At 40.5% G+C, this 21,590-nt stretch overlaps 1 protein-coding gene across 1 annotated transcript in view; it reads right to left on the reverse strand.

The window, feature by feature from the left end:
• The window catches only part of cacna2d3a (calcium channel, voltage-dependent, alpha 2/delta subunit 3a), a 136,947-nt gene that overhangs the window by 29,419 nt on the left and 85,938 nt on the right, over positions 1–21,590 (reverse strand). The window contains exons 11-24 of the mRNA XM_039800316.1: positions 19,324–19,402; positions 15,236–15,369; positions 9,614–9,685; positions 9,160–9,240; positions 6,327–6,401; positions 4,963–5,046; positions 4,790–4,861; positions 4,000–4,061; positions 3,795–3,862; positions 2,656–2,701; positions 2,104–2,201; positions 1,895–1,988; positions 1,389–1,484; positions 1,096–1,217 (exon numbers count right to left, since the gene is read on the reverse strand). Coding sequence (XP_039656250.1) covers positions 1,096–1,217; positions 1,389–1,484; positions 1,895–1,988; positions 2,104–2,201; positions 2,656–2,701; positions 3,795–3,862; positions 4,000–4,061; positions 4,790–4,861; positions 4,963–5,046; positions 6,327–6,401; positions 9,160–9,240; positions 9,614–9,685; positions 15,236–15,369; positions 19,324–19,402 — 1,183 coding nt within the window. The remainder of the gene's footprint in view (positions 1–1,095; positions 1,218–1,388; positions 1,485–1,894; positions 1,989–2,103; positions 2,202–2,655; positions 2,702–3,794; positions 3,863–3,999; positions 4,062–4,789; positions 4,862–4,962; positions 5,047–6,326; positions 6,402–9,159; positions 9,241–9,613; positions 9,686–15,235; positions 15,370–19,323; positions 19,403–21,590) is intronic.

Genomic DNA, 21,590 nt, shown 5'->3' on the forward strand with positions numbered 1-21,590 from the left:
AAAACAACATTGGCATATATATACTTAGTGTTCAATTTCACACTAACATTCACACTTGGAGCTAATAATCTGTCACACCATGTAACACTGTTACCTCCATTTTCCATTGCAGATAGTACTGCCTCATGCCTGAGGCGAGCGTGGCTGGTCGTCATAGCGACTGCCGTGGGCGTAGTTTGGTAGCGTTGCATTTCCCCATAGACAGTTTCCCCCGACTCATTTCCTGGTTGTCCTTCTCCATAAACTCAAGGAGAGGGGTAACTTTTCCTGCTCCAGGTTTCCCACCGTGGTCAGAAAGAACAGGGGAGACTCTTTGGTTCTCTCACTATGACTCTAGAGTCACTATTCGCTAATCGCCGTGATGAGCCTACTAGCTACGCGGCTCACAAGCCCAAACAAGTGTGTGATGCCGCGGCGTGTGTCTGTTTTGTTTCCGGTCTGTGAAATACCCGCCCTTCAATCACTACTATTGGCCAGGCGTCCAAGGAAACGTAACCCCATTTGTTCAGGTCCTATCCCCTGACCAATTGGCTATCCTAACCTTAACCACTCGAGGTGAAATGCCTAACTGCAACCAATCGAGCTGCTTCGTAGGGCGGGTCTTGGCGTGGCCATAGTGGGATTCGTAATTTTGCTTCCAGTCTAGCTAGATCCGAAAGAACGTTAATCTTACGATAAAAAAATTGACGGCGTTAAAATGAGTTTGCGTTAACGCCGTTAATAACGCGTTAAACTGACAGCCCTATTTAAAATGTATTGTTTTGAAATGTCTGGATAAAAAACACAATGTATTTTATTTTTAAACACTGCACACTGGCAGGGAGATGGATTTCTCACTCATAACTCATAAAAACAGCTTGTACCTCAGGAACAGTATGACGGGAAATTTTAGTGGTATTGAAACCAACCTTTATCAAACCACGGTATACCTTGAAACCGGTAACCGGCCCATGCCTATTTATTATATCACACTCGTAAAGGCTAGCGTGTAGAACTGAAAAGAATTTAAAAGTAATAACTGACTTATCACTGAACATTTGACTTTGAGGGGAGAACTGATTCATCATCTTTTGAAAATTTTAATTTACAACTAACCTGAGTTGAAAGGTAGAGAGTAGACAAAGGTACCAGGAACTTGTTCTGCTGCTCTCTTGTACCACAGGGGGAAGTGATCGGCGTTAAACACCCCCTCTTTGTCTTCAGCTGTCAGGAAGTCTCTTGAAGCAGACAGGAAACAGAGGTGATGAAGATACAGAGGATTCACACACGCAAAACAGGATATATAATCGTTGGAATCATAAACAAAGAGACGATCAAGACGTGCAACTCCTAAGCTTACATCTGTGTATACGCACATATAGACTGAATACATAACTCAGAATACTTACTGGTTTGTAAGCTCGTCAGGCACCACAAACAGGTTAATTCTGGACAGGCCTGTTCTTGTGCCCAGGTAAGCTATCTCCACCCCTTTATCAGAGTTCCTGTGTAGTATGACAAATACATTTAGTAACCTGCATTTGTGCACAATTGTAATTTGCTATCACCATCAACATATCAGCCTTAGATTTCTGCTTGTCTGTAAAAGTAATTTCATGCAATTTTTACAATTTAATTTTTAAATGTCTGTGGCATTATCACTACCATTAGCATTTCAGAGAGTAAAATTTGTCTTTGACTACAAAATTCAGTTTATGTTGAGTTTATTAAGAATAAAGATTAAGATTTTTTTTTAGGATAAGATAAGATAAACTTTACTGTCCCGTAGGAAATTTGTCTTGGGCAAGTAGGGCTGACAACAGCTGCATACAAACCTATGCATTAATTATCAATCGTATCATATCAATCATTTGATTAAAAAAATGGGAAAAGAAGAGAAGAGTGGGTCACGCACTCTGATTTATTGAGCACGAGACTCGTCCAATAGGCCTCCAAAGGGGCAGTCACCACCGCGTCAAATAGAACCTCCTGAATCAGCTCCTTGTCACCTAACAAGGCAAACATATAGATTTTTACATAAACCAGCCATAACACATGAATATATCTACAGTAACTCAATGAGCAGAGAGAGGAATGGAGAGTTTGTAGATGAGTTTAACTAACATTGTAGGTGGGGTTCATGTCCATTGAGGTAAAGTTTGATTGCCTCTATCTGGGACAAGTAGCGGTGCTCTGGGTGCTCGTCTGTGTTGCAGTATGTCCTGCAATATAACAAGAATAGACAACAAGGATATTATTAAATTATCTGTCTAGGATTGATATCAGAACTCAAGCTGAATCACATAGACCAGTTGATTTCAGCTACTTTTGCATTGCAGGGCATATATGATGAAGAAAATGTGAAGAAAAACAAACAAGGTTTTCCCATTTACAAGCATTAGTTTAAAAAGTGTTAACCGCAATTTACTTAGATGTTGGTTCCTATTCCCGGTGACCACAAGTCATCAAGTGACACAAACCATAAAGTCAAAGTCCTGCAGATCCTCAATCTGTAATATAACTATTGTACTGCAGTTAGATTGTAGATTTTTTGATTTTATAAGCAGGAATATAGAAGAATATTTGCAATAAAGTCCAATCAAAATGTGACTTGATGAAGGGATGAGAATGATATTGTCACAACAGAAACATACAGCATTGTCGCTATACTCTTACCATTCGTCTGCCAGCGCTACATCAGGATGCTCCAAGTCATGAAGTCCTGAAACAAAATAAGAAATATACATATATCTCAAATAAAATAAGCAAAAGCACTCATTGTGAACTCATACAGAAAAAAAGTAGGGGTAGGCACCTATACCTCAAATGCACACACTCTTAAACACACACCAGGGGTGAAAAATGTTTTTTTTGAATGGATGTGACAGGTCTGATTAGATCAGGAAGAGCCAAGTCATGCTCAGAGGGCTCTGCATGATGGACATGTTTAAAGAAACACACACACACACACACACACACACACACACACACACACACCACACACACACACACTCACACACACACACACACACACACACACACACACACACACACACACTAACACACTAGAGCCACCACAAGAATATTAACAAGATGAAAATAGACACACATACACAGAGGCACACACTGTCAAGACATGGACACACCTAAGGAGCCGCTAAAGAAATATTAACTTCCTGTTCAATTGTGGCTTTCAAGTTCATTATTGTTAAATGTGTGTGTGTGTGTGTGTATATGTGTGTGTGTGTGTGTGTGTGTGAGAGAGAGAGTACTTTTACTAGCAATGCTTTAGTAAGTTTCTATTTTTACATACATAATGTTGTTATGCAGGGTAGTATAATACACAGATTTTTATTTTCATTTTTACATACCTATATACCTATTTATTACTTCTATTTTTCCATGTATATAATTGATATATATTGTAGTAGAATGTACAGATCTTAACATATTTATTATTTTATTTTACTTCTCATTTCTGTTGTTCCATAGAAAATTATACTATGAAATATAACTTATGAAAACAAATATGTCTCTTTTCCACTGTATAAATGGCTCTAACATTATGCTGAAAATGTGTTTGTATGTTTTCCTCAGTAAAATTCTGAAAGCTGGATTCATCTGTGGCATTGGTACTCTTTTTCTTCAGTAAAGTATCTAAAAACCACTGCAGCAGAGTAAAATAGTGTTAGCTGAGTGAGAAATGTAGACACAAAGACAATAGAACAGAAAGCGGGAAAGCAGAGGATTATAGACAGAAATGACACAGAAAACAAAAGAGTAAAAGTAGATGAAGAAAAGAGAGGATTTCCTACCTTCCTCAACTGTGACATTCCCTCTGAAGAAATACTTCCCATGGCCTCTGGAAAGAGCTACACCTAGACTAAAAACAAATATAAATGTTTTTATAATGACAACTCACCAGTTCTTTGTTGTCGTGCAAAGACTACTGTGATTATTGATGATTCAGTAAATCTACACTTTGTTCACTGCTCACAGAAATGCCTCCAGTTTCCTTACCTGAAAGGAGTCCCCTTGATGTTTGTGTAATAGTAATCATTATGCAACACCAGTACACGTTTCTGAAATCAAAGAGATTAATATATTCCATTATACGCTGCAGTAAACAGCAGGCAATGCGATAGCAGTTATCTGATGTGATTCCCTGCAGTCTGGCTCCATCTACTGGTGTGGGGGGGTACATGCTGTGGCTGTCGCACGATGGATGTGTGTTTTTGCAGTCTGAGTAGTTCGATAAGGATTGTGAATCTGAATCTGTGTGTACATTTCAGTGTGTGTATGTGTGTGTGTATTTATTTACATATTGAATGCTTAATAATCAGGCAAATGTATAATGCTCTCCACTAAGCTTTGGATATACAAAGTGCACACACACACACACACACACACACACACACACACACACACACACACACACACACACACACACACACACACACACACACACACACACACACACACACCTGAATGTCTCTTGCTCTCCCAGAAAGGAAAGTACTAAAAGAGAATAATTTGGGCTGCTGTCTCTCCTGTACTCAGCAACATGTGCTTGGTGGAGATAAGGGGCTCACACTTACAGACAGACACACACACCAATGCATGCATGCATAGCAAACAAAATCAGAAACAAAATCCCCAAGTCAATCCTGCATATCACTGTGCCAAGTGTGACAACCCCTTGGCAGAGAGGATTCTCCCTGCCAGTATTTTCTCTGGTTCACCATTTGGGTACATCAGAAAAGTACTTGTTTGTGTGTGTTTGTGGATTTTGGAATTATGGATTACTCACCCCTTTGTCAACACTCTTCTTCACCTCCATGGAGAAAGTCCCTGTCTTCCTGTTGACCATGGCATTTCTCAGCTAGCAGCACAAAGCACATAACAAATCTCAAACATCATATTTGTATTGAGGTGTGGGGTACTGTGATGATGCTTAATGTACATTTACTACAAGTGTCTCACCGTGTCATCCTTATCCTCCCATTCCACCTCAGACAGATCCACACTGCTGTAGTTTGGCTTCCTTCGCTTCTTGCCATCTCCATACTGGACACACAGGCCCATGTAAACACACATGCATGCACAGACAGAGATAATGACAACAATGAAACACAAAGAATATACTGCACCATACCAAGGCAGCGACTACTGATTATTTTCACAATGATTTAATCTATTTTTATTTATGACACATTCTATTTGTCATTCAAAACACAATTTCCAAGATCCAAAGCAAATATTTTCATATTGTTAATAAAAAAAAAAGTACAATGATATAAACCAAATAAAAGTATAATTTCAGAAACTGAAAGCCTCTAACAAATGACAAAGGATAATGGACATATATGTCAGGACAGGCAACAGTTATTTTAGCTTAGCAAAATTATTGAATGCATGTTTACTCACTATTAAGACGATATTTCCTGTATCCTTTTAGTTTAATTACTACACAAAAACAACAAGTTGTAGTTTTACGGGAGCAGTGACTTCCTGGAGTCTTGTCATCACCGTAAGATTGCCAGGCAACCAGGCTAAGCTATGCTTTATGTGTATGTGATGTTGATTTAATTATCTGTCATTTATAAGGTCAAAAGTGTTTTACCATTTCCAATTCTAACTTTTTAACCGCATACAACTCTTAATGGACATTAAATAATGACGACAGAGGTCAGATTATTGGGCCTATTAATGTGTACTATATATGCGTGTACTTTTGAGTCCCCCTTTCCAGTGAGGACAGCCTCCCACCCCTCATTAGTTGTTAAACACTGTTCAATAACGTCTTCAATTAGACCGCAATTAAACCATCTGTCTGTCTGTGTCAGTGTCTGCTCTCTCATCTCCTCCATGTCTGTTCTCCTCTCATAACTCCATATCTCTCAATTTCCTTCCAGTGTTGCACCCTGCTTTGTTACCCTGCACCTATTCTCACATTAAGCAGGTTCCTTGCTCTCTCCAATCTCCCTTCCTTCCCTCTCTGCACTCCTCTTGTGAGAGGAGTGAGTGAGTACAATAGAGTTAATCACACCCATTCAGAAGCAGTATCTCTGTCTATTCACGGCACAGCGGAGCCTTGGAACACACTCTCCTCATCTACATACCACCACACAGCCAATTCACACGCAACAAACGGCGCATAGACACAACCATGCACTCATTTTCTATGTCAATCGGCATCTCAATTTGACAACGAAATCAGTAATTGACTTGACATGAACTCAATAATTAGTATTCCTCAGTTGCTTGTACTAAAATAAATTAATACATTTGAACTTCTATCTATGTGCCTTAAAAGGGATTGTTATGATAATAAGGTTCATACTCACAAGTGGCCGTAGATCTGGATGGGTGAGGATGTAGCCGTTGTTAGTGATTGCAAAGGCGTAGCCGTGAATGCCGAGCTAGGAGGATACACACAATCATACACACACACACACACACCAAATGAATGCATGACAAATCTGTCCCGATTTGAAAATCTGGGCTAATCAAGCTCTTTGTAATTTTTCACTGGCAGAATATCTGCCTTTGTGGTGAAACTCACACAACTACACAATACAAGGTGTCAAATGTCAAATCACATCCAACCAACCAAGCTTCAGATCTACATGTAAATGAAATCAGCACAAGTGATGTGGCGGGGGACACAATCAGAATGCATTAGTATACATAGTGTATAATGTTCCTGTCATTATTGGACTTGACGAAGGAGCCATGAAGAATCAGTGTCAAAACTTCAACAAAACCTTTGATGTATCTGCTACTGGGTTTAGCATTCAATTACTGCACTGTGGAGTTAGCAACCAGGTGAATGGTGCATTCATGGTCAGTGTATCTATTGGTCATTCAATTTTCCTTTCATAAACAGGTATTAAAAAACAAAAAACGAATGGTTGTTTGATTTTCATTTTAAAATACAAAATTAGAAAATTGAAATACAAGGCATTTTTTCCTTTTCCTGGTCAGAAGGGGATAAGAGAAATTTAAACTATGCTTTGATTTTCCTTTTCTATTTCATATAACAAAAAATAAAATCCCTAGAAAACAGAAATGAAAAAAGGCCTATTTTTTCATATTCTGAGACCGGATGTTGTCACAACAGCGCCAGTGTACCAATGATGCTTTCAGCACAGGCTAAAATTACTTTGGATTCCTACTCTGATATGATTTTAGACATGGCGAAAAAAAGGCCTGTCATGTGCAGATATCTCTGTGTGCATATCACAGGGAAGTGGAGGATTTGTGAGGTGAAGAAATGTGAGGAGATTTTGCGCTGAAAATGGTCAAAACATGATGTGACCAGACTGCATGGACTCATCTGGCACCACGCTGAAGTTAGCTTCCGCTTCGCAGCGTCTGATTCTCCAATTGAGTGAAACTTGTACCCCAACTTCCTGAGCGACTGATCCTCCGTTTTTTTACACCTCTTTACATAAATATACATAAATATGGCTATGAAATACATCCTGAAATGAATAAATGAGACAATATGCATTAGTCAATATAGTTCAATAGCCTATACATATGTTTTACTTTTATTTATTTCAGGGGACTTTATTTTATATGTATATAACGTTAACATTTATTTCCCTATTTGCACGTTATATTTAAATTAAGTTTGGTTATCTTACAGACTCAGACTAAAAGCAACTAGCTAGCGTCCCTGGCATAGTGCATCAAACCATATCACTATCTGCCAAAGGAAATAAAACCTTAATACACCCATGAATAAAACACGAGCTCAGCAGATTCGTCTGATACCCAGCTAATGTTAGCTAGCTTCGCACACGGACCAGAATTAGTCAGCACCGGGGACCTGGGTCACAACCTATGGTCACAACGGGCTGATGGCTAGCTGCTAGCTAACTGCTATTTGAAGAAAACGGCAGCAACTAATATTAGACCCAGCACCGGAGGTCTGATCCCCATGATCTGATCCCGAACTGCCTGTGACTCTCTGCCAGATCAGTGAACTCAACGGCAGCAACAGAAAGTTTACTGGGATCACACCTTGGCGCTGTAACAGTAACGTTAATGTAATAGTAACGTTACAGCCGTGAACTGAAAGTCTATTATTTCCTGAGCTGGTATTGACTCTTTTCGCGGCAAAGTTGTCTCTCAGCAGGGGGAGATAGTACAAGCATTTTGTGAATCTCCCACAAATTGCAACAGAAAAGCTGACAAATGTTTATTACTCATAAAAGTCTCCTCTATAACATATAAGTTCAAGTCCAAGTTGAAAAATACGGAAATACCATTATTTATGCAAATTAGCACATAGGCCTATTTAATTAGGCAATGCCTCAGTCATTTTATAATCATACAAGTTCAGAATAAGTAATACAAGAGATTATTGTTTTAATGTAAATAATCAACTGGGGAAGTTTAATGGAGATATCTGTTAGTTAAAATGTTTTCCCTATCCACCTGTAGTGTCTCTTTAACATAGGCTGCAATGGGAACCTGGCATTACTGATTTCAGTATTTTTCAATACTTTCCACCACTTGGATTTCTTAGGAGTTTTTATATTATAGAGGAGACTTTTATGAGACTAGATCAGTTGAAAGAGTTTCTGTTGCAATTTGTGTGGGGTCATGTTGCATAATGATAATACTAAGAGACGGAGAGTCGGAGGGAGGCAAGGAGAGGGAAATAAATAAATGTGACATTATGAAATACTGTAAAAGTCCGCTCAAGCATCATTAGAGTAGGGTTCCAAAGCATAGACTGTAAATATTAATATTAACAGTCTAATTTTAATTTTAGCCTGTGCTGAAAGCAACACTGGCGCTGTTGCATTGGAAATGACAACATCCGGTCTCTGAATATGAAAAAACAGGACTTTTTTCATTTCTATTTTCGAGTGATTTTATTTTTTGTTATATGAAATAGAAAATGAATATCAAAGCATATTTTTAAATATCTCTCATCCTCTTTTGACCAGGAAAAGGAAAAAACGGCTTGTATTTCAATTTCAAATTTTGTATTTTAAAACGGAAATCAAATAACCATTCGTTTTTTGTTTTTAATACCTGTTTATGAAATGAAAATCGAATGACCAAAAGATACACTGACCATTCACAAAGTTCAACCGTGGTTCAGAAGATATGCTTATAAAAAAGTGTGGTGGTCTAGAGGGGTATCTCTAATAGCCGTACCTTATATTTGGGGATGGTCTTGAGCAGCTCAGAGACAGGCACGTCTGTCCCAACCACCCCGAGCAGGATGCCACGGTTCCTCTGGAAGCACACACATTACAAATATTCTTAGTTTGCGTTTTAAAGGTTAATTAAACAACACAGTCTCTTATAGATCCACTGTTTATGACATAAACCATTTCAATCTATAATATATATTTAATTAGTGAAGCTCTACTGTGTCCTCATTTACACACTCCAATCAAACTGAAATTAGTGTCTATCAAAGACAACATTATTTCACAATTTGTGTCTATTGTCTCAAAACCCTAATTCCTTGTGAGTTATGCAATACATAATTGCATAGTTTTTTTTTTCAATTATACTAAACTGCTTGTTGTAAACAAGTTGGGGAAACATAATGGTAGTGGCAGTGAATGTGCTATTGGTTGTATTGCACTTTATGTACACTTACAGTCTCATTCTTGGTACTAAACACTGGCATTGCCACTGTGGTCATCAGAACCGGACCTTGACCATCATCCATCTGAGTGATTCATGAGGGAAGAAAAAGTGAAAGATAGCAAATGAGAGGGTAAGAATATGACTATAGCTAATGATGAAACATTATAGTTACAAAAGAAACGTAACTACATGGAATCATGCACATTAGAAGAATCATCTTGCTTAAAGACACTCAATGAGTGATTATCTCAAGCTGCATAACACTGGTTCCTTAAGTAGTGAACCTGATAGGAATTCTGCAGCAGACCTAGTCATATTATCTTCTTCCATGACATGTTTTATTCATGTTTATTATTTGCCTTAAAATGTGTTCAATCACCAGTCTGCCTTTGATCTCTTGCAGAATAAGCTTATCCAAAGGCAAAGCTTCTAGTTTGAATCTGGGTATCTTCCCTCCCTAAAGACTGCTGGAATAATTATGATATTTATCTTTCCAGCGGCTGTCTGTATCTGACGATGATATCCATTAGAGATGAAAGCTTGACGCTGTTATGAAGATACTGGGGGAAGGCTTCCCACTCGGCAAAAAGTGATCTGACCTTGTCCACTCAGAAATGTCAAAACTGTCTTTAGGTCAGTCACTCACGCAGTTTATGTAAGTAATTGGTACATTAAGTGCCATATGAATCCCAGAACCCAATCTACAAATGTGTTAAGTTAGATGGGGTGGCAAAAAACAAAAATCATGTTGCATATGATCTGTTTCGGCTGCCACAATCAATTGAGTATTAGTCTGTTAGACAGACTTAAATATAAGATACCAGCATAGTACTTTTCTTAGGGAACTACCCCATTTAACCAATCCTCTTAACTGAGCATTACATGCTTCCTGTACACTTTCCTTCCCGCAGCGCTCACTGCCCATTTACCTCCAGTAACCATTTACCTCCAGTAATAATAGCTAATGACAGGAAACTGCTAGTATCCATTCTGTCTCCCTCAGACATTGGGGAAAGGGGAATTTGTGACCCGAGCCTAGACAGCTGATAATAGCAATCCAAGACGCAAGATTGGACATCAAAGAGAGAACAAAGCACACCTAAGTACAGCTTCCGTAACAATGCACAGCCTTGCTGCTGGAGAACAGGATCGATCAAAGGACAGCAAAAACGAGCAAAGCCTCATCTAAAAATACGAAATCTATTTCCAAGCTCAGGTCAATTGGATCATGTATCACCGCTCAGTGGATGTATGGACTGAGATTTATTGTGTATCCCCATGAGCTGTTGTTGAGCAGTCCCATCAAATGTGTACTGTTTGTACTTCAACACTAATCTATGTTTTTTAGTTTCAGTATATGGGCATTTGGCAAAAACCAGGCTTGTCCAGCTGCTCTGGGAAATTACATACTGTAATTAAGAAGATAACAAGAGCTGCATGGAGAAAGGCAGCCAGCAACTGCATCTGTTGGATTCAAAGCTAACGGCACAGCTACAGCTCCTCACCCAGAGGAGTAAAGACCTTTAAACCTGTGCTTCATTATCCAAACACAGGAGAGGAAAGAGGCACCTCCTTGAACCCTAAATGAGTATCCTACAACATGACCGTGTCCCAAGTCTCTAGGGGAGTGCTCTGTATCTAGAATTTGACATATAATACATAACCTGCAACCTCTAATGCAAGGTCAGAACTCAACACACATTTGAGCCGAATCGGCATCATCATTGCCTCCATGGCTTTATCTTTATCAGTCAGAGCAAATGGGGTGTGTAAGTCCTATCCCCTGCTGTGGGTCAGCGAATGAAAAAAGAACCCCTCTGGACTCAAATACACTCGCTCCCCACTGACACAAATACTCACACATACCCTCACACTTGCACCCCTCAGAGGGCTCAGATACACACACCCTGCCCCGTGTTTGCTGTCTCATAGAACACCTCGTAATCTAGGTTGCTGTGACAAATTGTGTTCTGGTGGACGAGGTGACCCTTGTTTCCTAGGAGACTGGGTTTAATTATGTTGGTGTGTGTAAGCCCTGGAGCCAAAGCCCCCTGTAGGCTCCTATGGGAAAATGAATATGTCCCGAAAGGGGAGCAGAGCTGGCATGGACCTGGCACATCTATGAAAGCTTTCAATTGCCTCAATCACAATTAACATTGTTGTTATATTCACCTGTCATGACATTTTTACAACAGCCTACTACTTCAATTTGTCATCAAAGTTAATCAACTGCTCGCAGCTTTCCCATCTGTCTTTGTGTTTTACCAAAGTATCAATCTTGTTCTTTGAACTTCAGTGCAAAAGCCCTTTTCGCAACCCCACGTGCTTCTTTATATCCATATATGTTCTCTTGCCAACTTTCTCTTCAAATCTCTTACATTCTTTCTCTCACCCTCCATACACTTGTCCTCACATATCACCCCCAACACATTCCTCTCACCACCACCTCCCTCCCACCATCCCTGAGCTCCAGTGTCAGTTCATCCGACAGAGTGGGAAACAAAGCCAAATGAGCCAGAGAATGATGGATGAAGCTGGTGAGACGAAGGTGAGGAGGGAGTGAGAGGAGAACAGGAGAGGATGGGAGAGCACAGGTGGGGGGGATTCAAAGTGAAACAGAGAAAGAAAGGGGAGAGGCTAGATAGATTATTGGGTTGCACTGAGGGGGATAGGGAGAGGAGAGTAAAAAGATAGGATGAAGGGTACATCTGGAAAGATGATACACATCAGCCCTGGAACATAAATACCAGATGCTCATCACTTTCCTAACACACTGAGCCAATCCCATTTCTGTGAACTTCTTATCAGACACTATCACCATGCAGGGGGAGTGTGTGTGTGCGTGTGTGTGTGTGTCTTTCTGTCACTGTCTGTTTTACTTTGTGAATGTGCGCTCCTCGCACCCAGGCGAGAGCTGTGCTGGGATGATTACATGCAAAGAAGCAGTGCAGATTCCTTGCTAATCCCAATTATCATGTCTGACAATGTGATATCTATTTCTGTTTTCTGCTGAGCCGCTTCAATGTCAATAAGCTTGGATCTATCACACTACAATAGTACTATGTCAGACATATGGCCTGCCAGCTGTCTAATGGGACTGCTCTGTGCTCAGCTCATGCTGATGGGGGGGGGGTGGTGCACTCTTCTGTTCCATTATCATCATTGTTATGATTATAGGGCTTCTTATCTCAACCCACATATGATTCATAAAATACTGAAAAATAAAACACTGAAAACGATAAAAAGGCATCAGAACAGATCATCCCACCAGTCATTATAGGCTATTGGATTTTCACCCTTAAGATGACAAAACAGCTTATTCTGGAGAATTCTACCAAAACAAATAACACAGGCAATCTTGTTTTCACACCAAAACCACACAGGCAAAAGAGCAAAAACGTAGCCTCACATTTACACATATGGTCACACTGCCAGCCCCGGAGATACCGGCAAAGCACGGCCAACACAGCATCACCAATGATGAATGAGTGTGAGCGTGTGCACAGACGTGTGCGTGTGCATGATCAGACGTGCATAAGAGAGCGATCAACTGAACCTTTGACAACCACGATGCATGGTTTGAATCAGGAGGTTGAGGAGTGACATACGACACTGACACACAAGAAAATGCCATGGGTCAGTATGGTAGTTAGTTCACCCAAATTATGCCGTCATCTCGAAGAGATTGGAGACCAAAACGCACATGCACATGAAATGCACATGAACACACACCAGGCCTCAACACAGCACAACACAGCGATGACCTCAAATCAGATTGTTTTTTACCTTTTGTGCTTGGGGGAGCTAAAGAGAACAGATTAAGGAGGAGGGGAGGAGAGAAAGGGTCAATACGTTTGTGGATAAGTGTCAAAAAAGCCTTTCAGTGCAGTTTCCACTAAATGGAGTGCCAGCATCTATGGGCGCGTAAAATCCACTGACATTGACTGCAACTTTAAAAACAGTGACTGTGTCAAGAGAGGAGAACTTTATGGCTGGGAGGGTCACAGCAGAGGAAGCAACACTTAAGCTGTTAGTGTTGAGTCAGTGTTGGGTGAATGCACTTTGACTGTGATAAATGGATGGGGATAATGAGGGCAAAGAGAAGGAAATAAGCAGGGGAAGACAGAAAAAGGTAAAAGGAATATGAAGAGGATCGCAGAGGGAAACAATCAATTTTCATGCAGTTGCTGTTAATAGCCTGTGCGCAAAACTTGCCTGTCTCCTTACATTTTTGAAGCTCTCTCTCATATTCCATTCAGAAATAGTGGAGGACAAATGTCTGCTATTCACTCTTTATGGCTGGGCGACAAAACGATCTCGAAACGAGATTGCGATAAAATTCAGGTCGATACTGATGATAAGCTTTTGACATAATTAGCCGATAACACAACTGCCGGAGTCTACCTTTTCGTCTTGGATACCGGACACGCCCACTTCCTATTGTGAGCGTTTGAGTTGCCGGTGTTGTGTCCAAGTGTCCCCCCCCGTTGAATAGTGTTTCCCTCCTGTTAAAAGGCGTAGCGCTCCCATCCATAGTTATGGTTAGAGATAAGGTTTGGTTCAGGTTTAGGTAACGTTAGGGGCAACGTTCGACAGCAAAAGTGGAGCTGAGGGCAACGAAAGTGATGGTGGACATGAACGTGAACTCGCATTTTCCTCTTAAGTTGAAGGCATTGTTGATAAAAAAAAAAAGGGTTACACGATGTCAGTTGTGTGTATATGGCTCGGATTATAGTAAATCGACGATGAGCAGATTAAGCCGCTCTGCAAAACATGTCCGTGGTTGGGGCCAACCAGGATGGGAAACACAACAAATCTTTTCCATCAGCTGAACAGGTACCGTCTCAGCGACCACTCGGAGAGTATGAAAATGCGGACCCACGCAGGCCCAAGTCCACACACACAGCCTGCACGTTTGGTCCAAAGTAGTAGTTTGTCTGCTGTTAACTGTCGTCTTTTGCAGCCATTGCCCGAAAAAAACTTTCAAAAAGGAGCATAAATATAACATGCGCTATTTCTTATTGTAAAGACGCTTGTTTACACATTGATGGTGGTTTTAGCAGAGGATCCTATACTGTACGTCAGGCATTACCTTTTGGGGTGTTTTAGCGATGATAGTATCTGTGCCAGAGAACTTTAAAGCACTTACAGGGGATTTAGCAATGTATGTGATTATATGAGTTTGCTGAGAAATATTATAGTGAAAATAAGCTGCGTGTGTTTGGCCAGTGTATGAGGTTGAGAGATCAGAGACTAACTCACCAATTTGACCCAGTATGTTCTACTCACGCTACACAACTCCCAAACACACACAGGAGGCTCATTGACTTAATGGTTCCATCTGCTGCTCACACACACTTTCACACATTCAGTCTGAGACGTACACAAGGCAAAACACACTGTCAGGCCTCTGCTTGCATTGTATCATTACTATTTCCTTTGGATTATATAAATCATCGATCCTGAACATGTAAATATACTTTTTGTGCATTATGGATTATGTTTTAGTAGAATAAGTTGGAATCTGTGAATTGATCAGAAAATATTCTGGGCCCACAACCCAGTGGGTGGAAAGCGAAGACTATGGGAACTGGAGTCCACTATTATGTGAGAGAAGGTATAGTCAACTCACAGTGTTGTCGATGTAGGCCTCAGTCCACACCGTGTCATGCTCCTGGTCAATCACCTTGGGACGACTCAACACGTGAAGATACTCCATCACATTCTCTTGCACATCTGCCAATGTGGAAATCTGAGTGAAGTAGCCTGTTGAGCAGAGAGAGGAAGAGGAAGAAATAAATTATGATGGATCATTTAACTTAGATGCTTGCGTACAATGGGCAGTGAACAGGTCCAGTCTCCTCACTCACAATGCTGCCCAAAGTGTCTCCAAAACTGTTACACATAGCAGCAAGTGTCACATCCAATATCAGCTTGGATATATCATATTTTCCAAGCCATCACTCCCATTTTATTTACCTTGGTACCAAAGCAGAGAGAAACTACATCTGGAATACAGTATTATAGGCAGCAGATATTTGCTTGATAAAGCAGACAGAAACCTGGATACATGTATGAGTAATAGCTGAAGAATTCCTTGCAGTGATGTACAAGTGAGAGCAAACCAGCATGGCTTTGTGAATGATTAAGTGTGAATGCAATGGAAAAACTATCTAAGTTAAACCAAATGCAAAGCCATTTCCTACACTGGAAATGCCGCCATTATGAGGCTAATGTGCATGTGCAGGAGGAAATATACTGTTATCTCTGCACGGGAGCAGATTTGGGGAGAGGAAGAGAGGGATTCAGAATAACAGCAACAGACAGAGGGAGAGAGATGACAAGAAGTGGCATAGAGAATAAGGGAAAAGAGAGAGACCACCACATTTCCACTGATCCATAAAAAAAGCAAACTGCCTCCATCACCGTGAGGCAGTCAAGGAGAAAATCATAGCTGGAGGAAATAGATTTTGGGGTCATCGTTCCCGGCAACGACCTTTACTCCAGGGAGAAAAGAGGTAGAGTCTAGATACAATACACAGATCCATGAAGGATGCGATGTATCCCAACAAATAACTAAGGATAGGATCTGTCAATGATAATCTAATTTTAAATCTGCAACCACAGTAAAGAAATTAAAAAGGCTAAAATCTCATACCATACACTAACACTGGAAGCATCAAAGCCACATGATTACTGCAATCACTATAGCAACACAAATACACTTGCCCCCAAACTTGACCTGGAAGTGAACCTTGACAGATTCCTCCCTTTCAGCCTCACTTAAGTTCAGATCCTGCTATTATTCCAGAAGACAGTAAAGTGAGAACACACACACACAGACTTGCATCGCACACAAAGCCAGCTGCCTCCGTCTAACTGCATCGTTCATCACAGTGGTGAGTTTAGAATGACTGCTCCCTTTGGAAGGCTGAGGGTGTCCTTCGGGCTAAGCCACTGGAGCCAGTGAGATGAGCTGGAGAGTGAAAATATGAGCGCTGCCTGCGTTCAGTGACATGGTACATCTGTCGTACATACAGGACAGGACACTCACAGCATGGTCTGGGCAGGATAGGGCCACTACATTACAAATATGTGGATTCCCTAACATACACCTATATGTGATTGTTGAACATCAAATTCCCAAACCATGGGCATTAAAGATGAACTCCACACTATTTCTTTTCACACATAATCACATAGATTCTTGTTGTGTTAATATGGGTGATTTTTCCAAAACCACATATATAGCCTATATATTGTGTTTAAAATGTGTTATTTTCTGCCCGAAACTAGTCTGTATGCGTATTGCTTGGATTTGAATGTACAGTTGAGCTGAAATCTGTGGCCCGTCCTCAACCGTGACGTAATAGGCAAAACTCTGAGGTATATTTTGTACATTGAGTATAAAAGTGGGACCCTGGCTTAACATAGTCCCAGTTATTTAGTGCCTCTCACACTTGGCTGCTGGTAACATTAGCAAGCCTTCACAAAGGCTTATGATTTCTCTTATGTGGCAGTGAAGACAAAACATGGGCTCTGTGATAACTGTGCTATATTCAGGGCTTAAAAAGAAATACTGTATAGGGCTTGCGAACAGTACGTTAGCTTCCCACAAACAGCAGGAGAGCCTCTCATAGTAAACTGTATCCACAAAGTTGGAACTTATTATCTAAAATATCATGTAGCATTAAGTTTCTTTTCTTAACTGAATCTAGCCCAAACTAAATGTACATAAAAGTACAGCCCAGTCCGCATATCTTTGGCCATATACAGTATTGTATGATATGTTTGGAGGGCATAGGACCTAGTCATCTCTATATTAGTGTCACAGTCACAGGGTGTCAAATGTCATTTTTGGAGTGGTTACAAGTCTCCACACTGTTAACAATATTCTTTGCTCCAATCAAAGGCCATATGGAGAGACTTTGACATCACAGCCTTCAGTGACAGGGCAGACAGCGCAACACTTTACCTTACTTTCACCAGCAAAATTACTTAAAGTAAAACAGTGAAGAAGTAAACCCAAATTTTCTGCTGTAGAGATGTTGTTGTTCAAATTTGTTTATTAGGATAAACCCCTTGAGATGTATAATCTCGTTTTCGAGGGCGTCCCAACATATAACACAGTAATTACATAACAACAGAGAAGTATAAAATCTAAAACAAAACAAGAACAACACCACCTGCATATGTTCATTAATACATTACAACCACCAAAAGGCCAACATGGTCAATAAAAAGTAAATAAGTAAACAAGTAAACAGTAGAGTATGAGTGAATTTCTAACTAAAGTCAAATATAAACATTAGGTATGGACAGTAGATATAAGGATTGCATGAATCTTTAATAAGAAAGGCAGTTTATCTTAAAGTGAGCAGAGAGGGCATGTTTAAACAAACCAAGTAAAGAAATTGATCTTATTTCCACAGATAGATTATTCTAATCTGCTGGAGCCTTAAACTTAAAAGCTCTTTTGCCAATTGTTTTTTTAACTTGCGGGACAGAGAAGTATAGTTGAGTAGAGTGCCGAACTTCATAGTTTGAAGTATAAGGTACAAGATACTGTTTTAAATAAGGAGGTTAATTGAAATAAATACATTTAAATATAAGTTGAAGCCAGTGAGTGTGTCTTCTACTACTTAGAGATGACCAATTAAGTGCATTATACATTATACAGTGATGAGTGAGATAAGGACATCCAAGGACAAATCTACAAAGTCTATTATATACTGTTTTAAGTGGAACAATGTCTGAGTTAAATGCATTTTGATATACAACATCACAATAGTCAGTAATTGGAAGTATGAGTTGAGAAGTTTTATACAAACACTGCGCGTAAAGCAATTCCGAGCTCGATATAAAACATTGATTCCAAAGTTCACTTTACGTAACACTTGCTCAATATGTAACTTGAATGAGAGTTCAGTATCAAGCCATACACCAAGATATTTAATCTTATCAACTTTATGCAGAGAACAGCCATGTTGTGCATCGGGAGCAGAGGGAAGACTGTTCTGCACAGCTGCTGCAGGCTGGAGAGGATGTCACTGTCACAAGTCTGAATCATCATGCGGCATAAAAACACACGCATTTGTGTTGTGTTACACGACACCCAGACAGGTCTCATCATCAGCCTCAAACTGACTGGATGGGTTCACGGATATCTTTACTTCCAAGCAAAACTGCCCTTGTCGTCTTATCTACACACATATACACATGCACACCCTTTGTGTGACCTATGGCTTGCCTGTCTTATCTACAGCAGCCTGAGGAAATGGAGCCAGACTGTCTCTGTTACCCACCGCCCAGCTAAATATAGAACCTGAAGTAAAGTGCTCTACACACCGAGACAACCATTGCCACACACGAAGCAACTGGAAAGTGGTGTATCACCAAGATAGTTTGGACTTTAGGCTTAAATGAAGATGTAATGTGGCATATCTGGTCTGTGTAACTGGAACCATCTGCCTGCTGTCACATACACATGCTTATACTGATGAGCACTGACAAACACATGTCTGTGCAACTACATGCACACACACAGACACATATGCCAAAAAATTTAAAATAAAATAAAAAACCTAATCCTAACCCAAATTCAGAGCTCCTAATGTATTCATTTTCGGCTGACAGCAGCATTCAGAAACTTTATTCTGCTAAAACAGATTAGAAGTAGAAAAAAGCACAGAGGTCTATGCATGTGTTGTAAGATCCCACCTTTGTTAGCACATGCCATCCATTTCAGATTATCTGCGAAGGCTGACTCTCGACCAATCAGGTAAGGGAATATGCGGACCTGCGGAGAAAAAGCAGATAGCCTCCGTCATTCATTTTAATCGCTTTCTGATAGGGCCCACCATGCACCATTTAGAAGATAACACTGTCAAAGCCAGGGAGAAGACTCATTTTTATCTGCCAGTGATTAGCAGGCCCTTTCTCCTTGTTAAATATAGTTAATTATGGACCCATGGAAGACATTTTTCTTTTAGATTTTATTTAAAGTTGAATTAAATAATTCTAATCAAATTTTATCAACTTAAAAAACTAACAGATATGGGTTTCAAAATAAGATAAGTGTATTAAAGGTCCAATATGTAATATTTGTACTGTAATAAATCCAAAAATGACACCAATGCCTCATCAGATATTAAGGAAACATGTTAAACTGAAATACTATCTTTTCTGACAACAATGCTAATGTCAGTATTTTTTCTCTTTGAAATTTACATTCCGTGACGGAATTTATGTTTATGTTTTGATCTGTGTGTTGTCATCAACTGCCCAGTTTGACAGCCAGGCCGGGTTGCCAGATATACCTGTAAAAACGTAAACCCAGCGCGCTACAGCTGTAACGTTAGTACAGCCATGAAAGCAGCACACAAACGAACAGGATCAACGGAGATAGATTCTACCCGACCTAAAAAAAAGAAAACCGCATGTTTCTAACAGTTGCGTGACCAGAGACGTAACAACCCCCTGGTAAATATTGGAGATACATTTGAAAGATGGAGACAGCTTAGATCCCAAAAGGACGCAGAATTGGCTTATTTCCTCCTGAACAGGTAAGCATAGCTTCAGGCTAATTTATCACAGCCACTAGGGACGGGCATTTTATGTCATTTCAACATTTGTGTACTCACATTGAATTATATAGCTAGAGTACCCGAGTTGGTTACTCGCAAAAACAATTGAGACATAGCCAGTAAAGTGATCCCAACTGGTCCTGGCTAACGCCGCCATGCTAACCCTGTTAACTGCTAACGTTACCGGGAGGACCAGGCAAGCGGGCCATGGCTGTTTACAACGTGCAGTTCAGCGGCTGGAGCCGACAACGGTGAGTTATTTTGCCACCGCGAGGGGGCTGTAAATCGGAAAGAGAGGACTGTGAGTTTGCGGTGTGTTTAGCGATTGTTACCGTAATTCTAAGCCAATGAAGTGTGTTCGCCGGTAAGGTAGCTAGTGGTATTTTTAAGCGTTTCGTTATTGTAATTCTAAGCCGAGGAAGTGTGCCTGACTGGCGGCGTGCAGGACGGCGATGTTGTTGTGTTTTTAGCGGTTCATACTGTAATTTTAGCCAAAAAGAGGTTGTCTGTCAGTTGGTTACAGAGCTCCGCGTGAGCACGGGCTTTTATGACTGTCAATATAGCCAGCATATAACCAACGTTAGCTAATCCGCTGTGCTGTGGAGTAATGTCTGGCAATGTGAGACTAGCATCTAACGTTAGCTACTCTGCTGTGCTGTGGAGTAATGTCTGGCTATGTGAGACTAGCATCTAACGTTAGCTACTCTGCTGTGCTGTGAAGTAATGTCTGGCTATGTGAGAAAAGCATCTAGCAACATTGTTGTGAATGCTGCGGTCTCAGCCTGGCAACCCCCGTGAACTTCGAGTCTGGGCAGGAGGGGGCGGGGGAAACGACTCTCCAGTATTTTGAATTGGTAGTGCAACTATTTTAACCGCTAGCTGCCAGTATTACATACAATATTACATATTGCACCTTTAAGAATCTGCAATTAAAATGAATGTAAACCATTAACCATGAAGTAAATATTTTGAGTTGAAAAAGCCAAATCCAAGCTTTATGTGCTTAATCCAGTGTCATCTAAACGCTCGATGGTGTTTTAAGCCCCCAATGTCTCCTTCCAGGCAGCGCTGCGACCGTTGACTTCAAGGCACCTAACCCTAAGCCTAACCATAACCATAACCATTGCCTAATCGACTTCAAGGCAGTGCTGGGACCATTGACTTCAAGGCATCTAACGCTAAACTTAACCCTAACCCTAACCATAACCATAACCATTGCCTAATCCTAGTGCCTTCCAGGCAGCGTTGCCTGGACGGAGACATTTGAGGCTTAAAACACAGATAAACCATCTAAACTCTCTGCTGCCAAACCCATTTTTTAACGTCTGTGCTCAGTTGGCTCAAGCAGCAGGTGTAGTTGGCAGGTGTGTGTGTGTGTGTGTGTGTGTGTGTGCAGCATGG

Source organism: Perca fluviatilis, chromosome 5 (genome assembly GCF_010015445.1).
Source record: "Perca fluviatilis chromosome 5, GENO_Pfluv_1.0, whole genome shotgun sequence".
NCBI classification, from domain to species: Eukaryota; Metazoa; Chordata; class Actinopteri; order Perciformes; family Percidae; genus Perca; species Perca fluviatilis.